The following is a 24,054-nucleotide window of genomic DNA, read 5'->3' on the forward strand; positions in this document are numbered from 1 at the left end:
AAAGAAATTTATATTTTAGTTATTCATAAAATCTTTATATTATTTTAGAAAAATTAAAAAAATTATCATAGAAAATTAATTTTTAATAGAAAAAATTTAAAATTTGTTACATTTTATAAAATAATACATTTAATTTTCTTAAATATATTTACTGAACCATAAATGTTGAATTCAATAGAGTATTTATCTTTTTTGACACTTTCTTTCAGTTGATTAAGTCTAAAATTTCTGGAGCTGGAGGAACGAAGCTTGACTTTTCTCTAAAATATTTAGGCTGCATTAAAAAGTTAGCAAAGTCTTCAATCATTTCTTTTCTTTTAATTTTGCCAATCATGAAAAGCTTCTTGAGCAAAACAATCGAGTAAATTAGTTACTTTCTGAGGAATATTTTTTATTGAACTCTGTTGTACATTTCATGAACATCTATGTAATAGTTAGAAGATATTTTATCTAGCTCGGTTAATTCAAAGTTCATCAAAGGAGTTAATTCTCTTTCTATTATCTGGATAAGATCTTAATAGATTTAATGATTTCCTCTGTAGGTATTTCTTAAATCCATATTCAAGTTTAACATTTATAGGGATTTTAGTTATTATATGCTGTTTTCTAGCATTTTCATTTTTCTTTCACCAAAAGGTATACCAATCAAGCTCAATTAAAGGCTAGTTAGCTAAGTCAGATTACCTATTTGGGTGAATAAAGGAGTTATTTCATTTTTAATCTCACTCCAACTTAAATCCAAGTTTAATTATTTTAGTTAACTCATTTATCCTAAACTTTAGCTGAATTAAAGTAGGCATTCTTTCAGTTATGGCATCTTTATTCTTTACAAATTCAAAAAGAGCTGATTTAGGTGAGTTAAATTTTTAAAAGTACCAAATAAATTCAAGGAAATATCCTCATTCAATATTTCAAACATCCTTAAATCAAGACCAAGTACTTTTAATTAGCTTAAAGAAGCAAACTCATTTAAAAATTTTACGATGTAATTCGAGCCTTCTACTTTAAAGCAATTAGATGAAAGGGAAAGCTACAAATTTTAAATAAATTGCTTCTTTTCAATACTTTAAAGTATTTAAATCAAATCTTAATCATCAAGTTTATTATATCTCAGATTTAGCTTAAGACTCTCTAAGTTTTCACATCCAGAAAGGAAGTTAGATAAATATTATGACCCATTCTTGCTTAAGCTAGTATTTGTGAAATCAAACTCAAGTCTTTTCATAGAGATTTGTTATTCCTTTTTATTTAGGGATCCAAGAGATTGGAATGCATCACTATGAATATAGTTTGTAAAAGTAATCTTGAGTTCTTCAACTTTAGGGAGAGAGGTTGCAATATCTATGATATTATTTATTTTATCAGGATTTGATTTGATTTGAGCAAAATGAATGTTTAACTTCTATATATTTTCTTCGCTAGAAATTCTCTTAAATAAGTTTAAAAAGGAAAGAACTTTCTCATTTTACCCTATTTTAGTGATGCTCTTCCAATCAAAATTCAAAGATAACTATTTTTTTAACTACATATCATCTACCAATTAGTCATCAAAAGTAGCACTTTCATCAATGGCATGAGTTACCTTTATTGTTATTTCTTCTACAGTATCCTAAAATACTTTAATAACTTAAAACATTTTTTAAATTTCCTCAAATTTGACCACAGTTAAATTGAAAGTAAACTCAATTCCGTTTACAGAATATGTTTCAATTTGCTTTTATTTCATGAACTCTAAAATATCATTGGTATCAAGGATATGAGGGTAATTTTAACATTTTTCTTCATCTATCCTAAAAAACAAACCAATCTTTTTTTCTGTCATACCAGGCCGAAAATAGCGCTGGCTTCTTCTAGGTATCTTTGAAAACTGTTATTAACTAAATTTATTCATGGTTTTAGAGTATTAAAATTTTTAAGAATTTAAAATCTCTCGCTTTTACTTGTATATTTCACAAAATTAATTATTTTTTCATATATTAATTAATTGATTTTCTCTAAATGACTAATAAATATATAATTAGTGAACTGATTAAATACTATTTATGTTTTCTATCATCAAATAATGAATAAAGAGATAAGAAGAATTTACCCATTATAAAAGAATATAAAATATAAATAGTTCAATTCTAAAAAAAGATGATTTGTTAAAAGTTAAATAAAAAAATTATGATTTTATATTTTGTCTTTTTTATTTTAAATATTTTATTTTGTTTCAATATTTGTTTTATTTTTTTGTTTATTAATTACTTCTTATTTAAATTTTGAAATTAAATCATTTTTTATTTATTTATTTACTTCTCTTTTATGATATCTTTAACAGGTTTTAAATGATTAAACATCAAATCAGATATTTTCTGGATAAATTCTTTTTAAATCTTGTGAAATTCACTATTAATTACTGCTACTTTAAAAATATTAAATAATTTAATTTTGGATATCTTTTTATTTTTATTAACTAAAAAATAAGATTAATAGTTAACAATAAATGAGTGACTAAAATTAGCAAAGCAGCAGTGTTTAGACTTAGGTTGAAATATTTAAGGATAATTGGGAAATGGCTAAAGTTGCACTGAAACTTAAAATATATTTTGCTGAAAAGGGATGGGTGAGGTAATTAAATATATTGAATTCAAAAAATTAAATGCTTTAATTCATATCTTAAAAAAATGAAAAGTGTAGATATTCAAAAAGTTGAAAAAGGGTACTATGATTAAGATCTCTCATGGAGAATGAGAAGATTAGGAGCTCCTAGCGAAGCCTATTTGTGTAAATCTATGATTATGGAAAATACAGGCTTTAAGCAAGAATTTGAGAGCAAATATTATTAGCGTTTTTATTGTGTGATTATTTAATATGTGACTAAAATGAATAGCGATAAGCTTCTTAAAGCTGCAAGAGCAATTTAGAATAACAACTGCGAAGAAAAAGTAGGCAAATCTGGATATAATTTAAGATTGCTTAATGAGGAAGTATATTAATAATTTAAAGATTTGTATTTCTAATATTTCAATTCTTATAATAGGAATCTAATTAAATGACAGGCTATGGCTATAATGGAGTCACTCCTTTTTTGTTTAACTAAAAAATGCCTATTCTTATTTCTGACAAATTGGGCAATCTTAATCCAAAGTTTTTCTTTTTAGGTGGTGGTCACGCTGATCTTAAGCTGCGTAAATTAAAATTGATAAAAAACATTTCATATTAAAACTTATTTATTTAAAAAGGTGTTTCTTTTGATGAATTTATCAATAAGCATGAATATGATGTTTATCCTTGTGATCTATCAGATACAGATAAAAATTGGAAGCATTTACAAGACTGATTTTAATGAAATCAGCTTTGGAAATAAAAATTTTTTAATGCTGTAAAAAAAGTGTTTTAAAATGAGATTTTCAAAAGAACCTGTTTTTATTTTATATTTTATTTTGCACAAGAATTAATAAATAAATACTTAGTTAACATAATATTTATATAGGTTTATCAAATTTATTATTTTTATATTAGTTTTATTAAACACACACTACCCTTTAGTATAATTTATTATATTCAAAAATTTATTGTTTTATGTTACTTATTAGAATTTATGATTTCTCTCATTGAATCAACTTGATCTAAAAACTCATTTGAATCATATTATGACTAGTTTGAATATTTTTATTTTAAATCTTGCTTATGGATTTGTGATTAATTTAAAGATGGCTTGGTTATTCCTAAACTATTGTTCAGTTTTGCTGGAACAGTAATATTTTCAAAATTAGCATTGATTTCACTTTCATCATTTAATTAATAGGGCTAAGTTTGACTATGTAGATGAGGACTAAATTTTACTGAGTTTTTTACCTTTTCAGTATTCTAATATTGCACTTATTAGTTATTATAATCGTTTTCATTTTCATAGTATTAAAATTCGTCTTAGTCTGTATGTATTCTTCTTTACGGTTTTAGGTTATATTAGTTGTATAATTAATCTTAGTTTCCTTATTGATATATTTTTGTGATATATTATTATCTCATAATTGCAGTCTTATTTGCGCTTACACTTCTTAATTTTTTAGATTGGTTCAATATGTTATTTATTTTCTGTCTATATTTATTCACAATTTGATCTTATTCTTATTTCTGCCTATTCTTTTAAAATTCTTCAAGACTATCACTTCTAAAAAAACTTTATCTATCTTCTGAGCTTTTTCTGAAAGTAAAATTGTCAGAAATAAATATTTTATTTTATAAATGAGTTTACTTATTGGAGAAGTTATAGTGATACTTTGAGGTCAGAGAAGCTCTTCTTACTGACTGAACAGGATTTAAATCATATTCAGGTTCAACTTACATTAATTAATTTCCATTTAACGAAGGTGCTCTATGCCTCACATAGGCTTTGTATTACTATTTTTTTGATTTACAAATACAATTAATATTACAAATGTTATTGAAATGATGTACATTTTTATTATTGATTGGAGAATTCTATTTTGATTTTACAGGCACTATAATTGGTACATTTAACTAAAATTCATGAAGATTATAGTAAAAATTTTTAAATTCCTCTTCACATAAATATCCTTTTTTTTCTTTATCCAAAAAATCAAAAGCTTCATAGATTTAATCATCTGTTAAATCAATAGTTAAAATTTAACAACCTTAAAGAAATTCCTCAAATGTAATATATGAATCACAGTTACTGTCGAAAAATATAAAAGCACTTGTGTGAGATTAAAATTACCCTTTTCTTATTGATTATCTGATAATATTTAGATATTATTAGATTGCTGTAAATTCTGATCTAAATTTTTAGAAGCTTTTCTATTTTCTATGGTTTTACATTAAATTCATCTATTTGTATGCTTATGGAAGCTTGGAAAAGGCCAAAGCAAAGTGGTTTATTTTTACAAATGAGACAAGTCCCTTTACTGAAGCATCATCAATTATTTTTATTAACTCTTACTTTTACCTAGTGTTCCAAAATTGTTTGGTTAATATTTCTTTTTCTAGCATTTATTAATCTACAAATCCTGTTGCTTTTGTATCTAACTTCATATGCTCTCCAATTAATTACTAAATGCACCTCATATCAACTCCTTTTTTTTCGAGTTCGGTTAGCAATCCAAATGATATCTCTTTTTCAACACATGCATTAAATATTTTTTCTAAATATAAAATAAAATTAATTAAAATCTGATTAATAAAGTTTGAGTCTCAATATTAATTTAGTTACTTTTAGGATTTAATTGATAAATTTTTATTATTAGTGAAGAATAAACTATTAAATATTTTAATTTTTACCTTCTGGAGTATTGTTACCTGTTTTTGCAATTATTCTCTTTACACCTCCTCCTCCACTAATAAATTTAGATCTGTTTTAATTTATGGATCCTTATAAAGGAAGCTTATCACCAGAGTATTATTCTCTTTGCTAGATAAGTAGCATATTCTTTGAAGGGCTCTTACTCAAGTTTCCATGAACTAATAAATTGCCAGATGGTGAATGAGTTATAATATTTGATTTATTTTTTATCATGGAAGGAGGAGAGCTAGATTATTTGTCTATTAACTCAGCTTCTCTTTTAGTGATTTCATTTTATCCAAAACCATATGCTAAATTGAAGTTTATAATTCTAAAAAATAGATTAAAATAAAGCTTCATTATTTTGCTTTTAAGTAAAAGCAAATAATTAAGATATAAAATAAATTAAAGAGCTAATTTATCACATTAAAAATATTACATATTATCTTTGTTTTACTCTACAAGGACAAGTCTATCAATAAGCTCTTAAACTGGAATTCTATTATTGTGATCCATAAAAAAATTTTTTAGCTTAATAATATGTTTTGCTAATGCGAAGCGAAACTAAACTTTCCTTGCTGCTTATATAAATTAATCATATGTTAAGTAATCATCCCCATTATTCTCAATTAAAATTTATTTTTTTAGCTTTGCTTTTGAACTTTTGATTAAGTATTAGAGTTAATAATCTTCCTTCAGCTATTTTTTATATAAAAACATATTAAATATATATGAACTATGTAGTTTTTATTTTATAAAATAAATGCAGTTAAGGATAATAAAATAAAAAGCAGAATTTCTATTTCATCATTAAGTTACTCATAAAAAATTATAATCATTCGTAACTAAATAATTACTGCATTTATATCTTTCAAAGACGGGCTTCTTGAATTGCTCAAAATTTTATTCTATTCTTGATTTGACATAGTTATGCAATCAATCAAATAAACAGATTAATCTATAAATTTACTAATTTAATTAAAAGTTTGATAAAAATAACCAATTAATTACTTATTATAAATACTTTTTGTTTTAATAATCTAATAATTACCATATAATAATTTAATCTAATTATCTCAATAATATATCTATCAAATATTAACTTTTATCACAAAATAATTTAATTTAAGATATGAAAAATTATTACATACATTTTTATAGTTTTTCAAGAAAGATTTAAATATTCAAATACCATTTATTTAATCACATCAATTAAAATGAAAATAATTTGCTTTTACATAATATATTTTTTTATGCAAAAACACAATTTATTATAAAAAAAGAAATTAAATTTAAAGATATGATTAGCTTTAATGATTTCGGTATTTTTATTGTCAATATATTAATTAAAACAATAAACTCAAAATTAAATTTTCATAAAACTCTACATAAATAATTTTTTAAGATTTTACTTAAAATTGCTTGATTAACTTTTTTTTTCAAAAATTTTTTATCATTTTTAAAATAATTTTTTAAGATTTATTTTAATTTAATTATTTATGAAATATTCAGTAGATTTTTCTATTATTTAAGCTTTTTAGAGAGTAGAAATGATTAAACATACATATGTTATTATTAAAAATATTTATTTTAGTTAATGAGTATAGTTAGAAGAATAAATACTTTTTTAATTTTCCATTTTAAATTTTTGATATTTATTTGAAATAAATTTCAAAAAGTAAAAAAAAAGAAACTTATAAATAAATTGATTGCAAATTAAATTCAGAAAGAATCATTAATTAAAGAAATCATCATAAATTAGCAATAATAGAAAATTATAAAATGGATCCAAGAATACCAACAGCATAAAAAACAGGGTGATTTGAAATTAGATAGTAAAAAGGATAGTTATTTATAAAATATTTATTTTAAAATTAGTATGAGACCATTAGGTACTGCTATGAAACCTGGTACAGCTATGAGAGTATATATTTAATTTTATTAGCATGATTATTGATATGATATATTTTAAAAATGATTCAATTACCTCTTGATTATCATTTCAAAATATAAAAATCATAAATTTTGGGTTATTAATTTGCTTAAAATAATTAACTTTAAAAAGGGTGAATTCGGCTTCAATGCTGGCTAAGCTGCCAACTTAAAAATTGTTGATAGACCTGTCACCAAAGGTGGTATGATGGGTATTAGCACAAAACCCTAAACACAAGGTAGAGCAATCTAAGACAGGGGCTACTTTATGACTCTATTGAGAAATAAAATATCAGAAATCCAAAATGAAATTAAAGTCTTCAAGGATAAAATTGAATAAATTTAGCAAGATAACACTACTTATAACAGTTTGCAAAAAAGGTAATACATACATTATTTCTTTTAAATTTTTTAAAAATGAAGCTCGTAGATAATGATTAAGAAAATAAGCTATTCAAATGTTAAGAATATATTCATATAATTAAATGAATTGATTAGATCTATTTAAATTTGATAAAATATTAAAATTATTCATAGATTTGATGATTTGATCAAGGAAGTTAGAAATTTAGAAGGTTAACTTGCTGATTATAATCTTGCTTCTGATAAGCAAAGAAGCAAAACTCGTCCAGAAGAAATACATAACATGTATTAGCATATTAAATTACAAAACTAACGTAAGGCTGATTAATTAGATGAGATTTTCTTGGAGCGTAAGAGACAAGAAGAGGAAATTTAAAAATTAGAAATGAGAATCCATGAAATTAATCAGGTTTTTATTTAATTTAAATGACTTTTTTAACTAATTTTTTGAAAGAAGTATGAAATATCACTCATTCCTACTACATTTAAAATATAAAACCATGAAATTTTAAAAATTTTATTGTTCCACTTTAAAATATTTTCATATTAAAGAAATAATTTCTCATTTTTGCATTTTAGAAAAAATATTTTATTTAAAAATATGAAATTGTAGTCAGATTAAAGAGATAAAATATTTGAATTTTCCTTCATATGATTTACTATTATAGTTTATATAGAAAAATTCAAAAATTTTATCAGACTATGCCAGATATATTCAAATACTAAAAATTTAAAATGCAAGTTGCAAATAATAAAGAGCCTATACAATTAATTAATAATTTAAGAACATGATAATAAAAATTGATTCATCACTAATATTATAAATAAATTAAAGTATCCTAATACAATAAAAAACAGCTTTCAAAATATTAAATTAAATTTAATTTATTCTAAATAAAATTTAAAAATTATTAAAAGTAAGCAGAATAAAAGATCACCGAATTAGATCCAGAACAAAGATAAGAATATGAAAATCTGCTCTAAGAAAACAGATAATTAAATAATGATATTAATCTTTAAAGAAATGAGTTAGAAGAAATCAATATAAAGCTCTAATAAACTGAATCTAGATTAAATATTGATTCTTAAAAATTGAAGGGTAAATATCTTAAGGAATAAATTATAGAGCTCGAAAGAAAAAGAGAAGATTTAGAGCTTTAACTCAATGAAGTAAATAAATAAAAAATTATTTATTTTTTATTCACACTTTTTTACAAGGCTAATTTAAGTTTCCCTGAAGCCAGAGATAAGTTAAAGGCTAGAGTTGCAGAAGATAATGCTTTACTAGCTCAAACTGAAAAGAGAACCAAAGAAATTTAGAAAAACATTGACAATTACGAAAAGAGAATTAGAGAAATCAATGCTGAATTAAATGGAGGAGCCGAAAGAGAAGCTTAGAAATAGAAATATGAAATTATTTACTAAAAGGACAAAGAAATGAATGATTTTATTTAGAATTACTAACAATTTAGAGAAAGAGAAATTGAGCAAATCAATTCTATTGAATAAAATATTATTACTCTACTTGAAAATTCATCTAAAATTCTTTCATTAACTGGTAACCTACCCAGTTAAGCTGATTATACTTAAATAATTGGAAACTTTAAGTTTTAAGTAAAAATTAAAAAATAATGAATAAAAAATGGAAAATTTATTAAATTAACTTAGGAAGGAATGAAAGAAAATTCAGAAAACACTCTTGTTATGATTGAAAAACAAGTTGAAACCCTCAAAGAAAGTCTGAAATAATTAGAAACTCTTGAAGAAAAATTAGCCTAAGTAATTCAAATTAGCTTATTTTTCAAATGAAATATTTAAATATTTATAATTAAAATAAAGAAAAAAGAAAAGCAAGTTAAGCTTTTAGAGTAATGGAATACTGATATTGATACCAAATATAATAGAATAGATCAATTCAAGAGAGAATTTGAATAAAAAGAAAAGAGACTTCTTAAAGATAGAGAAGAATTAAATGGATTTAAAAATTAAATTTCAGAACAAGTAATTTTTTTATTTTTGTTTTTTTATTAAAATTCTTGTAAATAAAAAGCTTAAAAACGTTACATATGACTACAACTTGAAAGAAAAGAAGCTTAATATGCATGAATCTTATCCTAGTTATACTGAGGCAGAGAAAAAGTTCTCAAATTGTGAGAATCAAGTAAATAATCTTAGAAATTTCATTATTACCAAAACTAAAGATATGGACTACGAAAATATCAAAGAAGAATGCAAAAAATTAGTTGATGATATTAACAGAGCAATATTAAAAAATTGATTGTTTTTAATTAATATTTATCTTTAATTTCTATTCATAATTAACTTCAAAAGGTCTAAAGATATATTCTATGTATGCACTTATAACTAAACTAAATAGATATTTGTATTAATTTATTTTTTTTTAAAATCTTTAACTTTAGATTAATTTCAATTTAATTTTATCATATTTACATCTTGTTTGTCTATTATTTTATATGGAGATTAATCTAAAACTAAAGGATTTCTATTATTTAACTATTAGATGCTGATTATTTTTTAAGTAAATATTTGATATATTTAACACTAAAGACTTAATTCAAAATGAAAAATTAATTATCTTTCTTTATAGCATTTTTATGTAAAATCCTTAAATAAAATATTTTAAATTTATATTTAATACATACCAAAATTATGAGTTTAAGATTAATTGATTATATGATGATTTACACATTACTATAAAATTGCTTTTAAAATTAAAAATTAAAAAACATCTTTAATGCAAAGAAATCATAATAATATATTTGTATCCCTAAATGATATTACATTTATATCAAAAAATTAGATTTTTTTATTCGAAAAATACTTTAGAATAAATAGTTGAAATATAAATTGAATTACTTATATTACACAAAAAAATAATTAATTTAGTGATATTTAATATTTAATTAAGTTTTCAAAAAATAAATATAGTCTATAATAGAAATTTAAAAATAATTCTCAAGAGAAGCTTTCGATTGAAAGATAAAAAAGAACTTTAGCTTTGCTAAAATGCAGAAAACTTTTGAGAAGTAAGTTAATTAGACGAGTAATATAACCGTCTTAGAGGAGAGTCCAGAATGGAAAAAGACAAAAATAGATCGCATGAATAAATATCAAATTATAAGAAATAATTTCATAACATTACTTATCTTTAACTTTATAGATTTATCTGGCTTTAGCTTCGCTTGTTTATTTTACCAGTGGTTTAAAATAGAATACTACTCATAGTTTATGTGGGTTAATTTTCTCTACATAAAATATAAAGGATAAATCACCTTTGTGCATGAAAACTATGATGAAGTTTATAAAAACTTTTGTAGTAATTACTATAAAATTGATTATACAGATTGTACAAAAAGCTTTAAAGTACTAAAAAATATTGGGATAGCAGCTTTTTCTTTTGTTGTTATTGGGTTGATTCTTCATATATTAGAAATTATCCGTCTGATTTATATCTTAAGAGGAAAAAGAAATAGAATATGCTTGAAGGCATATTTCCTTCATCCTTTAATTCTGGTTTCTCTTTCTTTACCTATTCTTCTCTATTTATTTATAATTATGTTTCTTGCAACTAACCAACAAAATGGTTAGTTCTCCTTTGGACCTTCATTTTATGTTGCTAGTGCCTTTTTTGTTTTCTACATAGTAGTTTTGATTTATTACAAATAACAAAAAAAGAGACTCGAAGTTCATGAAACTATGGATAAATTAATTATTGAGCTCAACAAAAATATAGACTAGACTCAAAACTCTGATGTTATAAGTTCAAAAAAAATATAAACCATGTATGAAAATACCAATAGCGTGAATATCACAGATATGGAAAAACCTGAAAAAGAAGGTTCAGCAACATTCGTGCTATGATATTATTTATAGTTTAGTCTATTATATTAAAATATTTATTAAAAAGGTATTCTCAAAAAATAATGATATAAATATTAATAAATAAGTAAATATAAACTTTAGCCAATTAGATAAAACATCAATCTAAAATAAATTTTCTCAAAAACTAAATTAAATTCACATAAACCAACAAAAAAATTAAATAGAATAGAAAAAACAACAAAATATTATTTGATTATTCATTTAATTTAAATATTATAATATGATTTCATATTTTTTCAGTATGATTGATATAGTTTCAAAAGGCTTTAATTTTATTTTTAGCTGCTTTATGTTTATTGTTATTTCAATGAAATTATTTACTTCAATTAGCTAATTTTTTTTACCTTTATATTCTAAGATTATGAATGAATGAGTGTATGATTGAAGGATATATGTTTGAAAATATATTTTTTTCTTTTTTAATAATGATTTTGATTGGTATTTAGTTAATGATGTGGTACTTGTTTATGTGTATTTGTATATTTGTTTGTTTGTTTGGTTTTTATAGCAATAGACAAGCAAACACTCAAATAAATTACAATATCTCTGATATATTCAGATAATATTATGATTTTACTTTACAGATATTGGATTACAATATTAATTTACTAAAAAAAAAAGAAGAAAAATACAATTTACGATTATTTACATTTTTCTACTATTTTGCTAAAGAAAGTAAAAATTAAAATAAAATGATTATTTAGATTATTGGTTCTGTGTTTACTGCTCTACTTGGGGGAGTCTCTCTGTTTGGTCTATTATTTGAAGTAGCAGTATATGGAATTTATATTGGAATATTAGCTTTATTTATGATTATGGTGCTAAAAAAATTCTCTTAAATGACTAAAGATCTGTAATACCTAAAGGAACAACAATATACTAAACAAGATGTACAAGTTTACAGATAGTTGTTTAACTAAGAGAGGAACATTATCTATCTTTTGATATTTTTTTTTTCTGCAACCTATACTTTTTTTAGCTTCTTCTCAATGCTACCTTGGATAGAAAATAATGTTCTTTTACCAATAATATTTTCATTTGTAATGGTAAATATGAAGAAGCATGTTTAATCTTACTCATATCGTGACTAATGTGTACCTATTTGCTAAGGCATTGTATTCTTTATCATGTATCACTTTATCGGAGCATCATTCAAAACTTTAGTGTACTTGAAAGATATTGTGGTTTGAGTAAAAAATTAATAAATAAATAAACAAATAAATGGTCAGAAAGTTTTCATGTAATTAAAATCATAACTATCTTAATTAGATAATTAATAAAGTTAATTAGTTCTATTTTGATTTTTTTTTTTTTTAAATGTTCAAAAGAAGTTTTTACAACTAAATTAATTATTATTAATAAATTAATTAAGTTTTTACATCAAATTCTTTTTTTTATCAAAATATTTTTAATTGGATATGTATATTATTTATTTATTCATACCTATATAAATTAATTCGTTCATGATTTCTTTTATCAGTTCAGATAAAAAACTTTAGGGCTAAGTCAAGTTATTTTGTGATTTGACTTTTGCAAACCTCTTTTTTATATAAATTTATACGAGAAAGTAAATGTTATTTATTTTTAATGTATAGACACTGAAAAAAATATTTTACATTTGTAAGAATAAAGCTTTAAAATGCACAAATTTAAAATAAAATTGCACTTTTTCCTCAAATGATTTTCCTTTATGATTTAAAATATATTTTTGTGTTTAGGGATTTATATTAAAGTAAGCGATAAATTTGCAAAAAATTAATGGTGAATTTTTATCTCTTATATGACACACATATAATTTCATTTTAATCCTCCAAAGAAATAAAGCTATTTTACTCATCTATACAGTTTTGCATGAATAAAAAGAGTTATGGATACACAAACTCATCTGAAAGTTAATTTTAAAAAGAAATAATAAAGAAATCTCGCTAATTAATAATTAGAACTATAAAAAACCAATTTAACAATTTCAAGTAAATTATCTACATTAAAGAAGAAGATCACATAAAGAAGTAGATAATAGCCTAGCTTTTAAGCATTAATCACAATAGCATTTAAGCAATAGGCAAGAGTGTATTCTATTAGTTTAAATGAATTGCTCTAGCATTATTTTCCTTTCATTAATCTTCATTTTCATAAGCAATTCCTCTGAACAAAGAATTATTAAATCATAATGGACAAATGGATATTCCACATACTCAACTTAATTTGATTTAAAGTCAGGTTCTGCTTCTATATAATTTTATGTTTGGATTTTACCATAAGTAGGAAACACGCTTACAAATAAAATGGAAATAGCACGAATTTCTAGCACTCCATATTTAAATACTGCGAATGAATTAGCTTCTAAGATTCTTTTAATTTCAGTCAACACAAGTAATAATAGCTTCTTCTATTAGTTAATTATATAAATACTTCATCCAATATCACTAACATTAAAAAAAATGCATCTTTTAATTTACATATTTAATAAAGAAGATTTTTACTATATGCATAAATTAGTTAGTGTATTAATATTTTTATTTTTTAATTAGGCACTCAGCAAATGCTGATTGAATCTTTTGCTCAAGTATTTACTCTAGAATTAAAGGGATTATACCAAAGCCCTAAATATTATTATTAAGATTGGTTAAAAATCTCGATTACCTTATCTAAAACATCAATAGCTGTAATAAGCGGTCAAAAAACTACAACTATAAATATATCAGATATAAGTAGCATTTAATAGTTTTATTTTTAAATGGGATTAGAATTCGAACTAAGTGTTTTACCTTTAAATGGATATTATTTCTTTGATGACAGTGTTATTACTCTTCCAAATGTAATAGCATCGCCTCCATCTACAACAGATTTTACAAATTAAGGATTTTCTAATCAAATTTCATACATGTAAAGTTTAGGAAACTAAAAAATTAAGACATTTGAAAGCAGCTAAAAATAATTACGACCAAGCGGTCCAATGAATGATTAAATTATATTTTAGTACTCAATAAAACTTGGATTATAAATTACTGGCAATTTTCTTACTCAAAAGTAAATTTTTAGAATGACTATGGATCCATCTCTTAATGATGAGAGAAACCTAGGATACTGTGTCATTTGTATATATATTTAATAAAACACTGTATTATTTACTACATACTAATTTGAAAATGGTATCTTTAGCTAAAAAAAACTATAAGTATAAATATAAAATATTGATCCATCCAAAATATACTAATATGTAGTCCAATATGACGGAACTAATTTCTCAATTTTTGATGATTAAAAGGGATTAGTATAGTAAATCTAAATATTTTAAACACCATTAATGGGGTTCACTGTTATAAGTGGTGGAAATTTTTTATCTAACGGGCTTTATTCTGGAATATTAAATCAGGTAATGGTAAATTATGGATAGCAGTAATTAGTATAACAAGATATATCATAATTTTTGACTTGCTCTAATAAATATTGTGCTGTATGTTCCCTAGATTCAAAAACATGTATTTCATGTATTATTTCTGATGCTGATCCTAATAAAAATACAAATTCTTGCGATTGTAATGCAAGTTATTTTCTAGATATCAATAGTAAATGTTCTAAATGCTTTAGCACATGTGCAAGCTGTAATGGTCCTTCACCAAACTAATGTACTTAATGTATTAATACAAGAGAACTTCTACCTGGATAATAATCAGGGACATGCGTTTGTTCTTCTAGTATATAAATTTTTTATTTTGAAATATTGCTCATAATTGGATAAAATTAAAATTTACATTTCTAACTTTTTCAATAAATTTTACCTATTTTTTATATAATTTTATTAAATAACAAATTATATTTAATAGAATATTTTGACGACAACTTCAATTCAATATGCTAACCATGCTACAAAGATTGCTTGACTTGCAACGGATATGGAAGCTCGAATTGTTAAACTTGCGGAAAAGGAAGAGCTGTTAATTAAAATGGTGAGTGTATATGCCAAAGTAACTATTTTAAATAAGGTGATGATTGCATCCAATGCAATAAATTATGTCAAACTTGTAATGCAGCTACAACTTGCTAGACTTGTGGTGAAAATTAAACTTTAGATCCATAAACACAGCTATGCAAATGCAAAATAGGGTTTTATCCGTAATATAATTAATTAATTTTAATTTAAAATTTTCATTGTAAAATTTAAAATTATTTTTTCAAGGGTTTAAGAAGGAGATTTTACTAAATGCTATGCATGCACAGAATTCTGTGATTATTGCTAAGGACCCGAATAAACTAAATGCACTTAATGCAATAATAAGTTTAATCTTTTTTACGATAAAGGTTCAACAAGTGTAGGCTCCTGTGTATATAAAAAATACATACCAACTTAAAAGTTCAATTCTAGTTTCAATTTTTAGAGTGAATAAGCAATTTAATACTGTGTTCTGGTTATGATTATTGTTGACTTTTTAGCCAATATTTATTCAAATAGATATACCTTTTCTAGAGTATTTCGCATGCAGCAATTTTTATTGAAAATATTTTATTTAAAATTGATAGATACTGATTTTGTGCAATCTAATTATATTTTATTAAATGCGCTTAGCTTTTTTAATGGAATCACTAATGTTTTTTATTATATAAATCCTTTTGGATCTATTCCAACACTTCCTAAAGCTTAAGATAGAGTTAAGATAAAATTAGAATAAGTTTCTTCTGAAATTTTAAACTCTTGTGGTGGAGTGCTATTTGTAGCAATTATTCTGTTTATTATTACTCTCATCATGACATTAATAGTAAAGTGTAGAACTAAAGTTGAAAATAGGCTTGAAAGTGTATCAGTTTTTAGCAATCCTAATGATAATTCAATGCGTATCGAGCAGCCGATTGTAAGTTCGAGAAATTAAAATGAAAATGATAACCATGATACAATAAAACATACAGACTTTATATCTAAACTAAACTACTATATACAAAATATTTATTGGCATTTCAATGATTATGCAATAAATATCTTTTGTTTTGGATGTATTTTACATTTAGCAGGACCTCCTTAAGAGCAATAGTAAGCTCGTGCTGACAATTTTATTTGCTATTTTATTTTAATTTATATATTTTTTGTATATTTGCTACTTAGGAGCTGGCTTATCCTTAAACCAAAATAAAAAGATGATCTATTGAAAGATAAGGAATAAGCAATTAAAGTTGATAAAATACTTTAAAAAAGAGATAGAAGAGTTAATAGATATTCATCCCCATTGATTGAATAAGAACACTAAAATAATGAAAATTCTGACTTTAATGATGTTCTAGCAGGTTAGCATTAAAATTAAGAAAGTGCCAGTTCCAGTGAATAACACTAGAGTAACGGACAAGCACATAGAAGTAATAGTGTTAGTTCTCAAACTGACAGTGAAAGTAGTTAAAAAGAGCCTGTTATATTGCCAAACTATAAAAAATGGCATGAAAAACTTATACTCCACGATTCAGTATGCTTAAATGGAATTTTTGAGTGCCTCCACATGGAATATATACCTATGTAGAAAGGATGCAAGTTTTACTTTTGGATTTATGTCTTAAATTACTTTAGTGTTTCTGCTTCAATTATTGGACCTATAGATAATTCTACGAGCCAGTATGTTAGTTTGGCCATAGTTTAATTTGTTTTCATAATTTTCAGTCTTTTTAGACCTTATCAAGATACTTTGGAATCTTTGAAAAATATAATAGATAATGTTATTTATTTTATAGTAGTTGTATTACAGTGTGTATAAAGCTGGCTTGTTTCAAATAACTCTGCTGATTTTATACTTTATCCAAGCAAAGAAACTCTCATAAACTCATACTCCTGGGCTTCCTTTTCACTTCTCTTAATAGTTTTGATATCTTTTATGGGTTTATCTATAGCTTAAATATTTACAAAAAAAAAATATTTAGTTCTTTTAGAAGAACAAATTTAAAATGAGAATAGGATTAAATAATAATAATTAGAACAAGAACAAAACGAAATTAACTTAAGTGTGACTGATTAAGACTAAATTTAAAAGGAAAATGATAATGAATAATTTCTTATAGACTCATAATTAGCCAACTAATTTAGAGAAATACGTTAGCAGCAAGGAATCTTTTAAAATCACTAAATTGAAATGTAAAATTTCAATAATGGAAGTTCTTTACTAGTTACTGATACAATCAGTAGAAGAAGGGCTACATAAGTAAATGAAAACACTTTAAATACTAATATAGACCAACAAAATGTAGGGATGTTCGATTATAGTAGTAGATATATTCAAAGTGCAAATAGGCATAGAAATAGATAATAAACAGGATAAAACTTTAATACGCTAAGAGTTGATGCAGATTATTTCACCGGAGGCTTTGCGACTGATTAAAATTATGGATAACTTTAGCTTGTAAGCTAAGAATTCAATACTTAACTTGAAAATGATATAAGGTTTAATAATCCTTTGCTTCATTAATAAGAAAGGCACTCTTAATAATATTTTACAAACATTTAAAATGTGCAAAGCCTTTAATTATTACCAAATCTAGAGACAAATAGTGGTAATCCTGAAGATAGCGATAACAGTAATAAATAACCATTTAGTTCTGATTCTGACAGCATTGGAAGAAGCCAGTTAAATGAAGATTTGATTCTACTACATAAATCAGATAAAAATTCTGATTCTCAAATAAATTAATAACAATTATTTCATTAAGTGAATAGTCCTAGTGAGTAATTTAATATAAATTAATAGGAGTATTAAGAAAAGAAATGAAATGCTCTGATAAAAATCATATTTCTTGAGAGTTAATTGATATACTGAGGGAACTTTTTTCAATATATAATAAAAAAGATTTGATTTTTTATATTAAAATTATTTATAATAAAATATTAAAATTTTCCAAATATATTTGTTTTAGTTTATAAATTTTCAAAATAAAATGTTTTCATCAATTTAAAGTACTATTTTTACTCTGGAGATTTTAAAACGCAATTTCGTTATTTAATACATTTTTTTATCTTTATTTATTTAATAATACTGATGCGTATGTGTGATTTTTGAATGAAAGATATTTATTTAATAAATAAGATATAAATTACAAAATAGCCTTTTAAAAAATAGCAAATATAGCCAACAAAAATTACTTAAAGTAGTTAAAGCATTTTGAAAAGTGTTAAAATGGAAGGTAAGTTTATTTTTCGTTTAGTTTGATTCACACCTAAATTTGATAAAACTATATAATTCATAGAGTAGATAAAACCAATTTTTGAAGGAATGCTAAATTTCAACTTGATGTTCACAGATGATATTTTTTCATCACAAGATAAGCTGAAAGAAGTCTTAGATGATATCAATAACAGTAAAGCATAAAATTTTAGAAAAAAATAAATACTATTTTACATTTGCAATAAAAAGAATTAGTTAGATTATAAGAGTCAGGTGATTTGGATAGAGATAAAGAAATTAATGAATACATTGAGAAGATATCACTTCATAAAAAGAGATTGGAAACCTTGAATAAAAGCTTGATGAATATATAAACAAGGGTTGATAAAATAGAATAAAGATATATTTTGTATAAAAAAAATAATAAAATTTGAGCGATCAGTTAATATTTTTAAATCTTAAACAAAAAATATTTTATTGATGTAGTTTTTCTTTCTTTTTTGTGAGAGTATTAATCATTTTAATATCTGTGCTATTGAATGATTACATAATCTATTAAATGATAAAAACTAAATATTTAGAATATTAAAATTTTTCACAAGTTAACTAAAGTTCAATAATTTACCATCTTTTAAATAAATATTAAAAAGATGTATTTTATATTTTAAAATAAACATACCAAATACGAAAAATAAATATTTTATACTTTGTTAAGGTATTATTTCTATTTACCATCTATTAGAAATATTAAAACGATGCAAAAATAAGGATAACATGTTAATACAAGATAAATATTAAGCTGTATAATGGGTTAGTTAATATGAGCAATTTTTTACATTATACAAAGTTGCTTTCATAGTTATAAAGTTAGTCCTCAATTTTTTTTAGGCACCTTTGATTTTTTTCATAGTTTCTGAAAAATAAATTAAGTAATTATTTCAAACATTGAACTTATCGAAACCATTAATATATCTTGATAAAGTAACTTATTTGTAATCTTTAACATTTTTATTTGAACTGTTGTACATATAAGCATATCTGTGTCTAAAAGGAGCCCTTTTATTTAAAAAAATATTAAACTTGAAACAAAAAAGTAATCATAATTTTACCAAATATCGGTTTGATGGAATCTCTTTTGCATTTTTTAAGCATATTCTTCTCCGTGAACAGATAAAAGTTCGTTATAGAGCATATCGTTTCTTTCTCTTAAAGCTAAGTGTCTAAATTATTATTTTGAAAGTAAAATATAACATCATTATTAAAATTTCATTATTATTTCTAAATTAAATGTTAAAATAGTTTTTTATATCTCAATTTTATAAAATTTCATAGTTAATTTTAAATGATTGGTTGATATCTTTCTCATAAAACATTTAAAATAGTAATATCTTTGAATGGATTTCCTTCATTTCTTCTAATAAACAAGAATTTTCATCAAATTATATCCCTCAATTTTTTGCTTTATTGTTTATAAACTAACTAAATAATCTTCCCATTCATTTAATTGATAATCTTTTTTTTGTATTTTGCTAACCAAAATTCACTTAATAACTTTTTAATCATATTTGCAACAATAATATATTAATATTCAAAGCAATACCTAACATCATTCATAGATTACATAAAAGGAGCAGCCTTTCTTTATAATCCCTTTAATTCTATATCTCTACGCCTATGGTTTTTTACAAAATAATAATCAGATTTTGCAATTAATTTTATATTTAAAAAATAATTAGATTCAATATCAAGCATTTATTGATTGATAAAAAATGAAATTTATTGAATTAATTCATAATTTTGAAAAAAAATATTTCATGCTCAAATCTTTTAGCTTTAAAATAAACTAAAATCTATTTATTATCATATTATTTATAAGATCAAAGCAATTTACTTCATGAATTTCTTAATTTCAATAATTTTGCCAACACCCCACATTTAGAGAAGGAGTGAAGCAGCAAGTAAAAGCTTAGCCTTACGTCCAGGAATTCTTCTACGATCAGGGAATAACTTGGAGCGCTTATCTTCGAGGTCATGAATGGCCTTGTGGAAAGGAGAATGAGCCATATCAGCTCTTCTCAAGACTTAAGTAGCTATAAAATCTGGTCTAAAGAATTGCATTTCTTTTCTAAAGTGATTGATTCTCTTTTGATTTCCTATCTTTTAAGTATCTATTAATGAATTATTCTTATATTCAGAATCATTTAAGAGATATATTTTTATTTTATTTTTCTTAATTTAATTTTTCTTTCTTTATTATTCCCTTTGAATTTTTTGATAGTATCATTCATTCCATACTTTTTCAATATAAAAATACATAATTAATACAATACTGATGGAAATAAATATTTCATGCAAGGTTGTCTGTCTTATTCATTTAAGGCATCATATTAATTATTTTCATGCATACATGCATGAATAACAGTAATTACTCTTAATTCACATAAAAAATTAAAATTAAAGATAGGTTAATTTATAAATTATTTTAAAATTATTCAAATATGCTCATTATTTTACGGTTACTATGGACTAAATTATTTTATGTATATCTTACAAAACCTCAGTCCTAAGTTTCTTTTTGTATGTTTCTAATCTATTTCATGATAATTCTAAAGAGAATACTTTTCCCATAAACAAGAAAGGTATTTAGCTTCAAACTTACATTTCATTTTTTATTCCCAATCTAAAACAAAACATTCATTTTTTTATTAATCTTGATCCCACAAAGCCGAAAATTGTGCTCTCCATGCTTTCTCCTTGGTTTTAAGATCTTTATAATCTTTACTCCTAAACATTTTTCTTTGACTCACTTTAATTTCTAACATTTTTTTCTTTTCTAAAGCTTCTTCAGCCTTTCTCCATTTTATAGAATGTAATGAATTGTCTAATCTAAACCTTCTATACCCTCCTATTTATCTTTATTAAAATATTTTAAAAAATAAACTAAAATTTAAGCTTACAGGCATGAAATTAATATAAGCCAATATATAACTTAGGCAATTAATACATTCAAGACAAATAAAAATTGGAAATCTTAATTTAAATAAATTTCATTCTAATTTATTTTTTTCATTCCAAAAAGTGATAAATTAATTAATTTTTTTAATTAATCAATTATTAATTTACAATTTATTTTTTAATTAAATAATTATTTATTTATTTACTGTTTATTTTTAAATTAATCAAATAATTTTTTTTGAGATTAAAAATAAGATTTTTAATACTTAATTAATTTAGCAAATTTAATTTTTAAATAAAAATATAATAGAAATCTTTTTAAATAATAAGTTTAAATAGTTAAAAAATTATTTATTTTTATATTTATTAGGATTAATTCAAGTTTCTTTAAATTCATTTTATTAAAAAGTTTAATTATTAATTTATAAAATAAAAATAATTATGTTAATTTCAAAGATTTTAATGAATTAGTTGATTTCATTCTTTAAAGTTTAGAGTAACTTTAATTAATGCTCATTTTTGAATTTTTATTGTTGATTAATTTTTATGCTTTATGATTTCTTTTTATAAATTGAATTCTAGATTTTAAAGATCTTAGATTGTTTTATGTTTTTGTTATAAAATTTGAAATAATATTCTATAAGTTTTAACATGATTATTTTAAATTATGTATTAGATTTGCAATTGATGTCATTAACTGCTCCTCATTAATAAAAAGATTCTATTATCTCAAAAAGATTCTTTTTAAAGTAAGAATATTAAGTGTTTTAAGAAAAGAGAAATGATGTAAGAAGTGATTTCTTTCGTATATCTAATTAGAAATCAACACTTTATCTAATTTAAAACTAACATATCTGATTCATCAAAACCAATTAATTATTCAAGATAATTAAACATTATTAAAATAGTAAAAACGTAATAAAAAACTCAGCATTATAATAATAAACATGAGTTTCAATAACACATAGCTAATTCTTAAGCAAAAGCCAGGCAGTGACTTCCCTTAAAATGTGAATATTTTTGAAATTAAGAAGTCAGAAGTTCCAGAATTAAAAGATGGATAGTTTTTGATTAAAGTATATTTTCTCTCTATTGATCCAATTATGAGAGTTTGGATGACAGGAGCACCAACTTATCTACCTACTCTTAAACCAGGCTAAGTTATGCATAGTTATGGTGTAGGCGAAGTAGTACAAACTAAAAACGATTCTTGGAGAGTGGGTGATAAATGTGTTACAAATTCTGGGATTTAAGATTACTGCTTAATGGATGAGTAGAGATAAATGTTTTGCTTCAAAATTCCACATAAAACACCATTAGATAAATTGGCTTTTTATCTTCCACTTTTAAATAATTGGTTTGTTGCCTATCAAGGTATAGTAGTGGATGGAAAAACTAAAAAGGGAGAAACTGTTGTCGTATCAAGTGCTGCAGGAGCTACCGGAATAGTGTGTGTACAATTGGCAAAATTAGCAGGTAAACAAATAAAAATTATTTACATACTAACATTTATTATTGCAGTTAAGAATAAAAAAATTGAGATATGGCATCATATAAACTTATTTATTACAATATATTAGGTGCAAGAGTTGTGGCTATTGCTGGTGGAGAAAAAAAGTGTAGATTTTTAAAAGAATAATTAGGAGCAGATGAAACAATTGATTACAAAGATACTAATTCAACATTCTTTTAGAAGTTAAAAAAAGCTTGTCCCAAAGGAGTCGATGTCTACTTTGATAACGTTGGTGATGAAATGCTTGATGATGTCCTGAAAATAATGAATTTGCATGGAAGAATTTCCTTATGTGGTGCTACAAGCAATTACTCAGACCATAAAAATAGAAAAGGAATATCCAATTATTAAGTAACAATTAGTAGGAGAATATTTATCAAAGGTGTTTTAGCATCAGAAATAGGACCTATTGCAGATAAAGTAGTTCCTGAAATGCTTCAACATGTAAATTCTGGAGCAATGAAATCTATTGAAGTTTATTTTAATGGTGTAGAATCTGTTCCTCAAGCTATGCAATACTGCTTCTTAGGATAAAATGTAGGAAAAGTAATGATTAAGCTTTAAGCTGCCTCTAGCATCAGCTCATCAACAAGCACTGTACCCAAGCTTTGAAGCATGCAGATATTAAAATTTTTAAATATAAATTAAATAAAGTTTTTTAATAAAATTTAAAATATTTCAGTAAAACAAAATATTTGTTTAAATGTTAATTAATACTTTAAAAAGATAATTTCAATTTTAAATCAATCAATATCTTCTAGAGTTATTCTATATATTTTTTTTACTTTAATAGGATAATTTGTAGTTGAGATTTTTCATTTAAAAAAATATAATTTTAAAAAACGAAGGAAACTATAAATAAAAATGTGTAAGTTAGGTAATAGATTTTATGCTATTTTATCTGTTATAGATAATATTATAAAGTTATTTATTTATAAATATGATATTAGTTAATTAACAAAAATTGTATA

The 24,054-nt window shown here is 23.4% G+C and overlaps 10 protein-coding genes across 10 annotated transcripts; 6 read left to right on the plus strand and 4 right to left on the minus strand. All coding sequences in view use genetic code 6, as the record gives it.

The window, feature by feature from the left end:
- Positions 1-205: 205 nt before the first annotated feature.
- On the minus strand, positions 206-1,891 carry TTHERM_00149200 (hypothetical protein; the record flags this gene model as incomplete). Its single annotated transcript, XM_001021555.2, has 1 exon — positions 206-1,891. One exon carries the CDS (start codon positions 1,889-1,891, stop codon positions 206-208), a length of 1,686 nt encoding a protein of 561 aa, XP_001021555.2.
- A 594-nt stretch (positions 1,892-2,485) lies between these two features.
- TTHERM_00149210 (YbaK/prolyl-tRNA synthetase-like protein, putative) lies at positions 2,486-3,322 on the plus strand (the record flags this gene model as incomplete). Its single annotated transcript, XM_001021556.3, has 3 exons — positions 2,486-2,610; positions 2,675-2,969; positions 3,023-3,322. 3 exons carry the CDS (start codon positions 2,486-2,488, stop codon positions 3,320-3,322), a joined length of 720 nt encoding a protein of 239 aa, XP_001021556.3.
- Positions 3,323-3,400: 78 nt separating this feature from the next.
- TTHERM_00149220 (EF hand protein) lies at positions 3,401-6,293 on the minus strand. The gene is made up of 6 exons (XM_001021557.2): positions 6,142-6,293; positions 5,724-5,983; positions 5,284-5,615; positions 4,444-5,147; positions 4,241-4,386; positions 3,401-4,189 (listed from the first exon to the last, which is right to left on the minus strand). Exons 1-6 carry the CDS (start codon positions 6,208-6,210, stop codon positions 3,547-3,549), a joined length of 2,154 nt encoding a protein of 717 aa, XP_001021557.2. The 5' UTR covers positions 6,211-6,293; the 3' UTR covers positions 3,401-3,546.
- Positions 6,294-7,066: 773 nt separating this feature from the next.
- TTHERM_00149230 (intraflagellar transporter-like protein, putative) lies at positions 7,067-9,857 on the plus strand (the record flags this gene model as incomplete). The annotated part of the gene is made up of 9 exons (XM_001021558.3): positions 7,067-7,101; positions 7,163-7,208; positions 7,350-7,597; positions 7,754-7,988; positions 8,498-8,749; positions 8,798-9,193; positions 9,248-9,358; positions 9,419-9,580; positions 9,630-9,857. 9 exons carry the CDS (start codon positions 7,067-7,069, stop codon positions 9,855-9,857), a joined length of 1,713 nt encoding a protein of 570 aa, XP_001021558.2.
- Positions 9,858-10,606: 749 nt separating this feature from the next.
- TTHERM_00149240 (transmembrane protein, putative) lies at positions 10,607-11,461 on the plus strand (the record flags this gene model as incomplete). The annotated part of the gene is made up of 1 exon (XM_001021559.2): positions 10,607-11,461. The coding sequence occupies one exon, from the start codon at positions 10,607-10,609 to the stop codon at positions 11,459-11,461; it is 855 nt and encodes a 284-aa protein (XP_001021559.2).
- A 1,988-nt stretch (positions 11,462-13,449) lies between these two features.
- On the plus strand, positions 13,450-18,222 carry TTHERM_00149250 (transmembrane protein, putative; the record flags this gene model as incomplete). Its single annotated transcript, XM_001021560.2, has 4 exons — positions 13,450-13,855; positions 14,014-15,180; positions 15,310-15,598; positions 15,663-18,222. Exons 1-4 carry the CDS (start codon positions 13,570-13,572, stop codon positions 18,220-18,222), a joined length of 4,302 nt encoding a protein of 1,433 aa, XP_001021560.2. The 5' UTR covers positions 13,450-13,569.
- Positions 18,223-18,510: 288 nt separating this feature from the next.
- On the plus strand, positions 18,511-19,049 carry TTHERM_000149259 (hypothetical protein; the record flags this gene model as incomplete). Its single annotated transcript, XM_012798964.1, has 3 exons — positions 18,511-18,634; positions 18,698-18,808; positions 18,865-19,049. The coding sequence occupies 3 exons, from the start codon at positions 18,511-18,513 to the stop codon at positions 19,047-19,049; spliced, it is 420 nt and encodes a 139-aa protein (XP_012654418.1).
- Positions 19,050-19,553: 504 nt separating this feature from the next.
- TTHERM_00149260 (hypothetical protein) lies at positions 19,554-20,733 on the minus strand (the record flags this gene model as incomplete). Its single annotated transcript, XM_001021561.3, has 4 exons — positions 19,554-19,671; positions 19,725-19,835; positions 20,216-20,287; positions 20,507-20,733. 4 exons carry the CDS (start codon positions 20,731-20,733, stop codon positions 19,554-19,556), a joined length of 528 nt encoding a protein of 175 aa, XP_001021561.3.
- Positions 20,734-21,418: 685 nt separating this feature from the next.
- Positions 21,419-21,621, minus strand: TTHERM_000149279 (hypothetical protein; the record flags this gene model as incomplete). Its single annotated transcript, XM_012798965.1, has 2 exons — positions 21,419-21,528; positions 21,573-21,621. The coding sequence occupies 2 exons, from the start codon at positions 21,619-21,621 to the stop codon at positions 21,419-21,421; spliced, it is 159 nt and encodes a 52-aa protein (XP_012654419.1).
- Positions 21,622-22,517: 896 nt separating this feature from the next.
- On the plus strand, positions 22,518-23,695 carry TTHERM_00149280 (zinc-binding dehydrogenase family oxidoreductase; the record flags this gene model as incomplete). The annotated part of the gene is made up of 2 exons (XM_001021563.3): positions 22,518-23,046; positions 23,151-23,695. The coding sequence occupies 2 exons, from the start codon at positions 22,518-22,520 to the stop codon at positions 23,693-23,695; spliced, it is 1,074 nt and encodes a 357-aa protein (XP_001021563.2).
- Between the last annotated feature and the right edge of the window lie 359 nt (positions 23,696-24,054).

This window comes from Tetrahymena thermophila (genome assembly GCF_000189635.1).
Source record: "Tetrahymena thermophila SB210 genomic scaffold scf_8254545, whole genome shotgun sequence".
Classification (NCBI taxonomy): Eukaryota; Ciliophora; class Oligohymenophorea; order Hymenostomatida; family Tetrahymenidae; genus Tetrahymena; species Tetrahymena thermophila.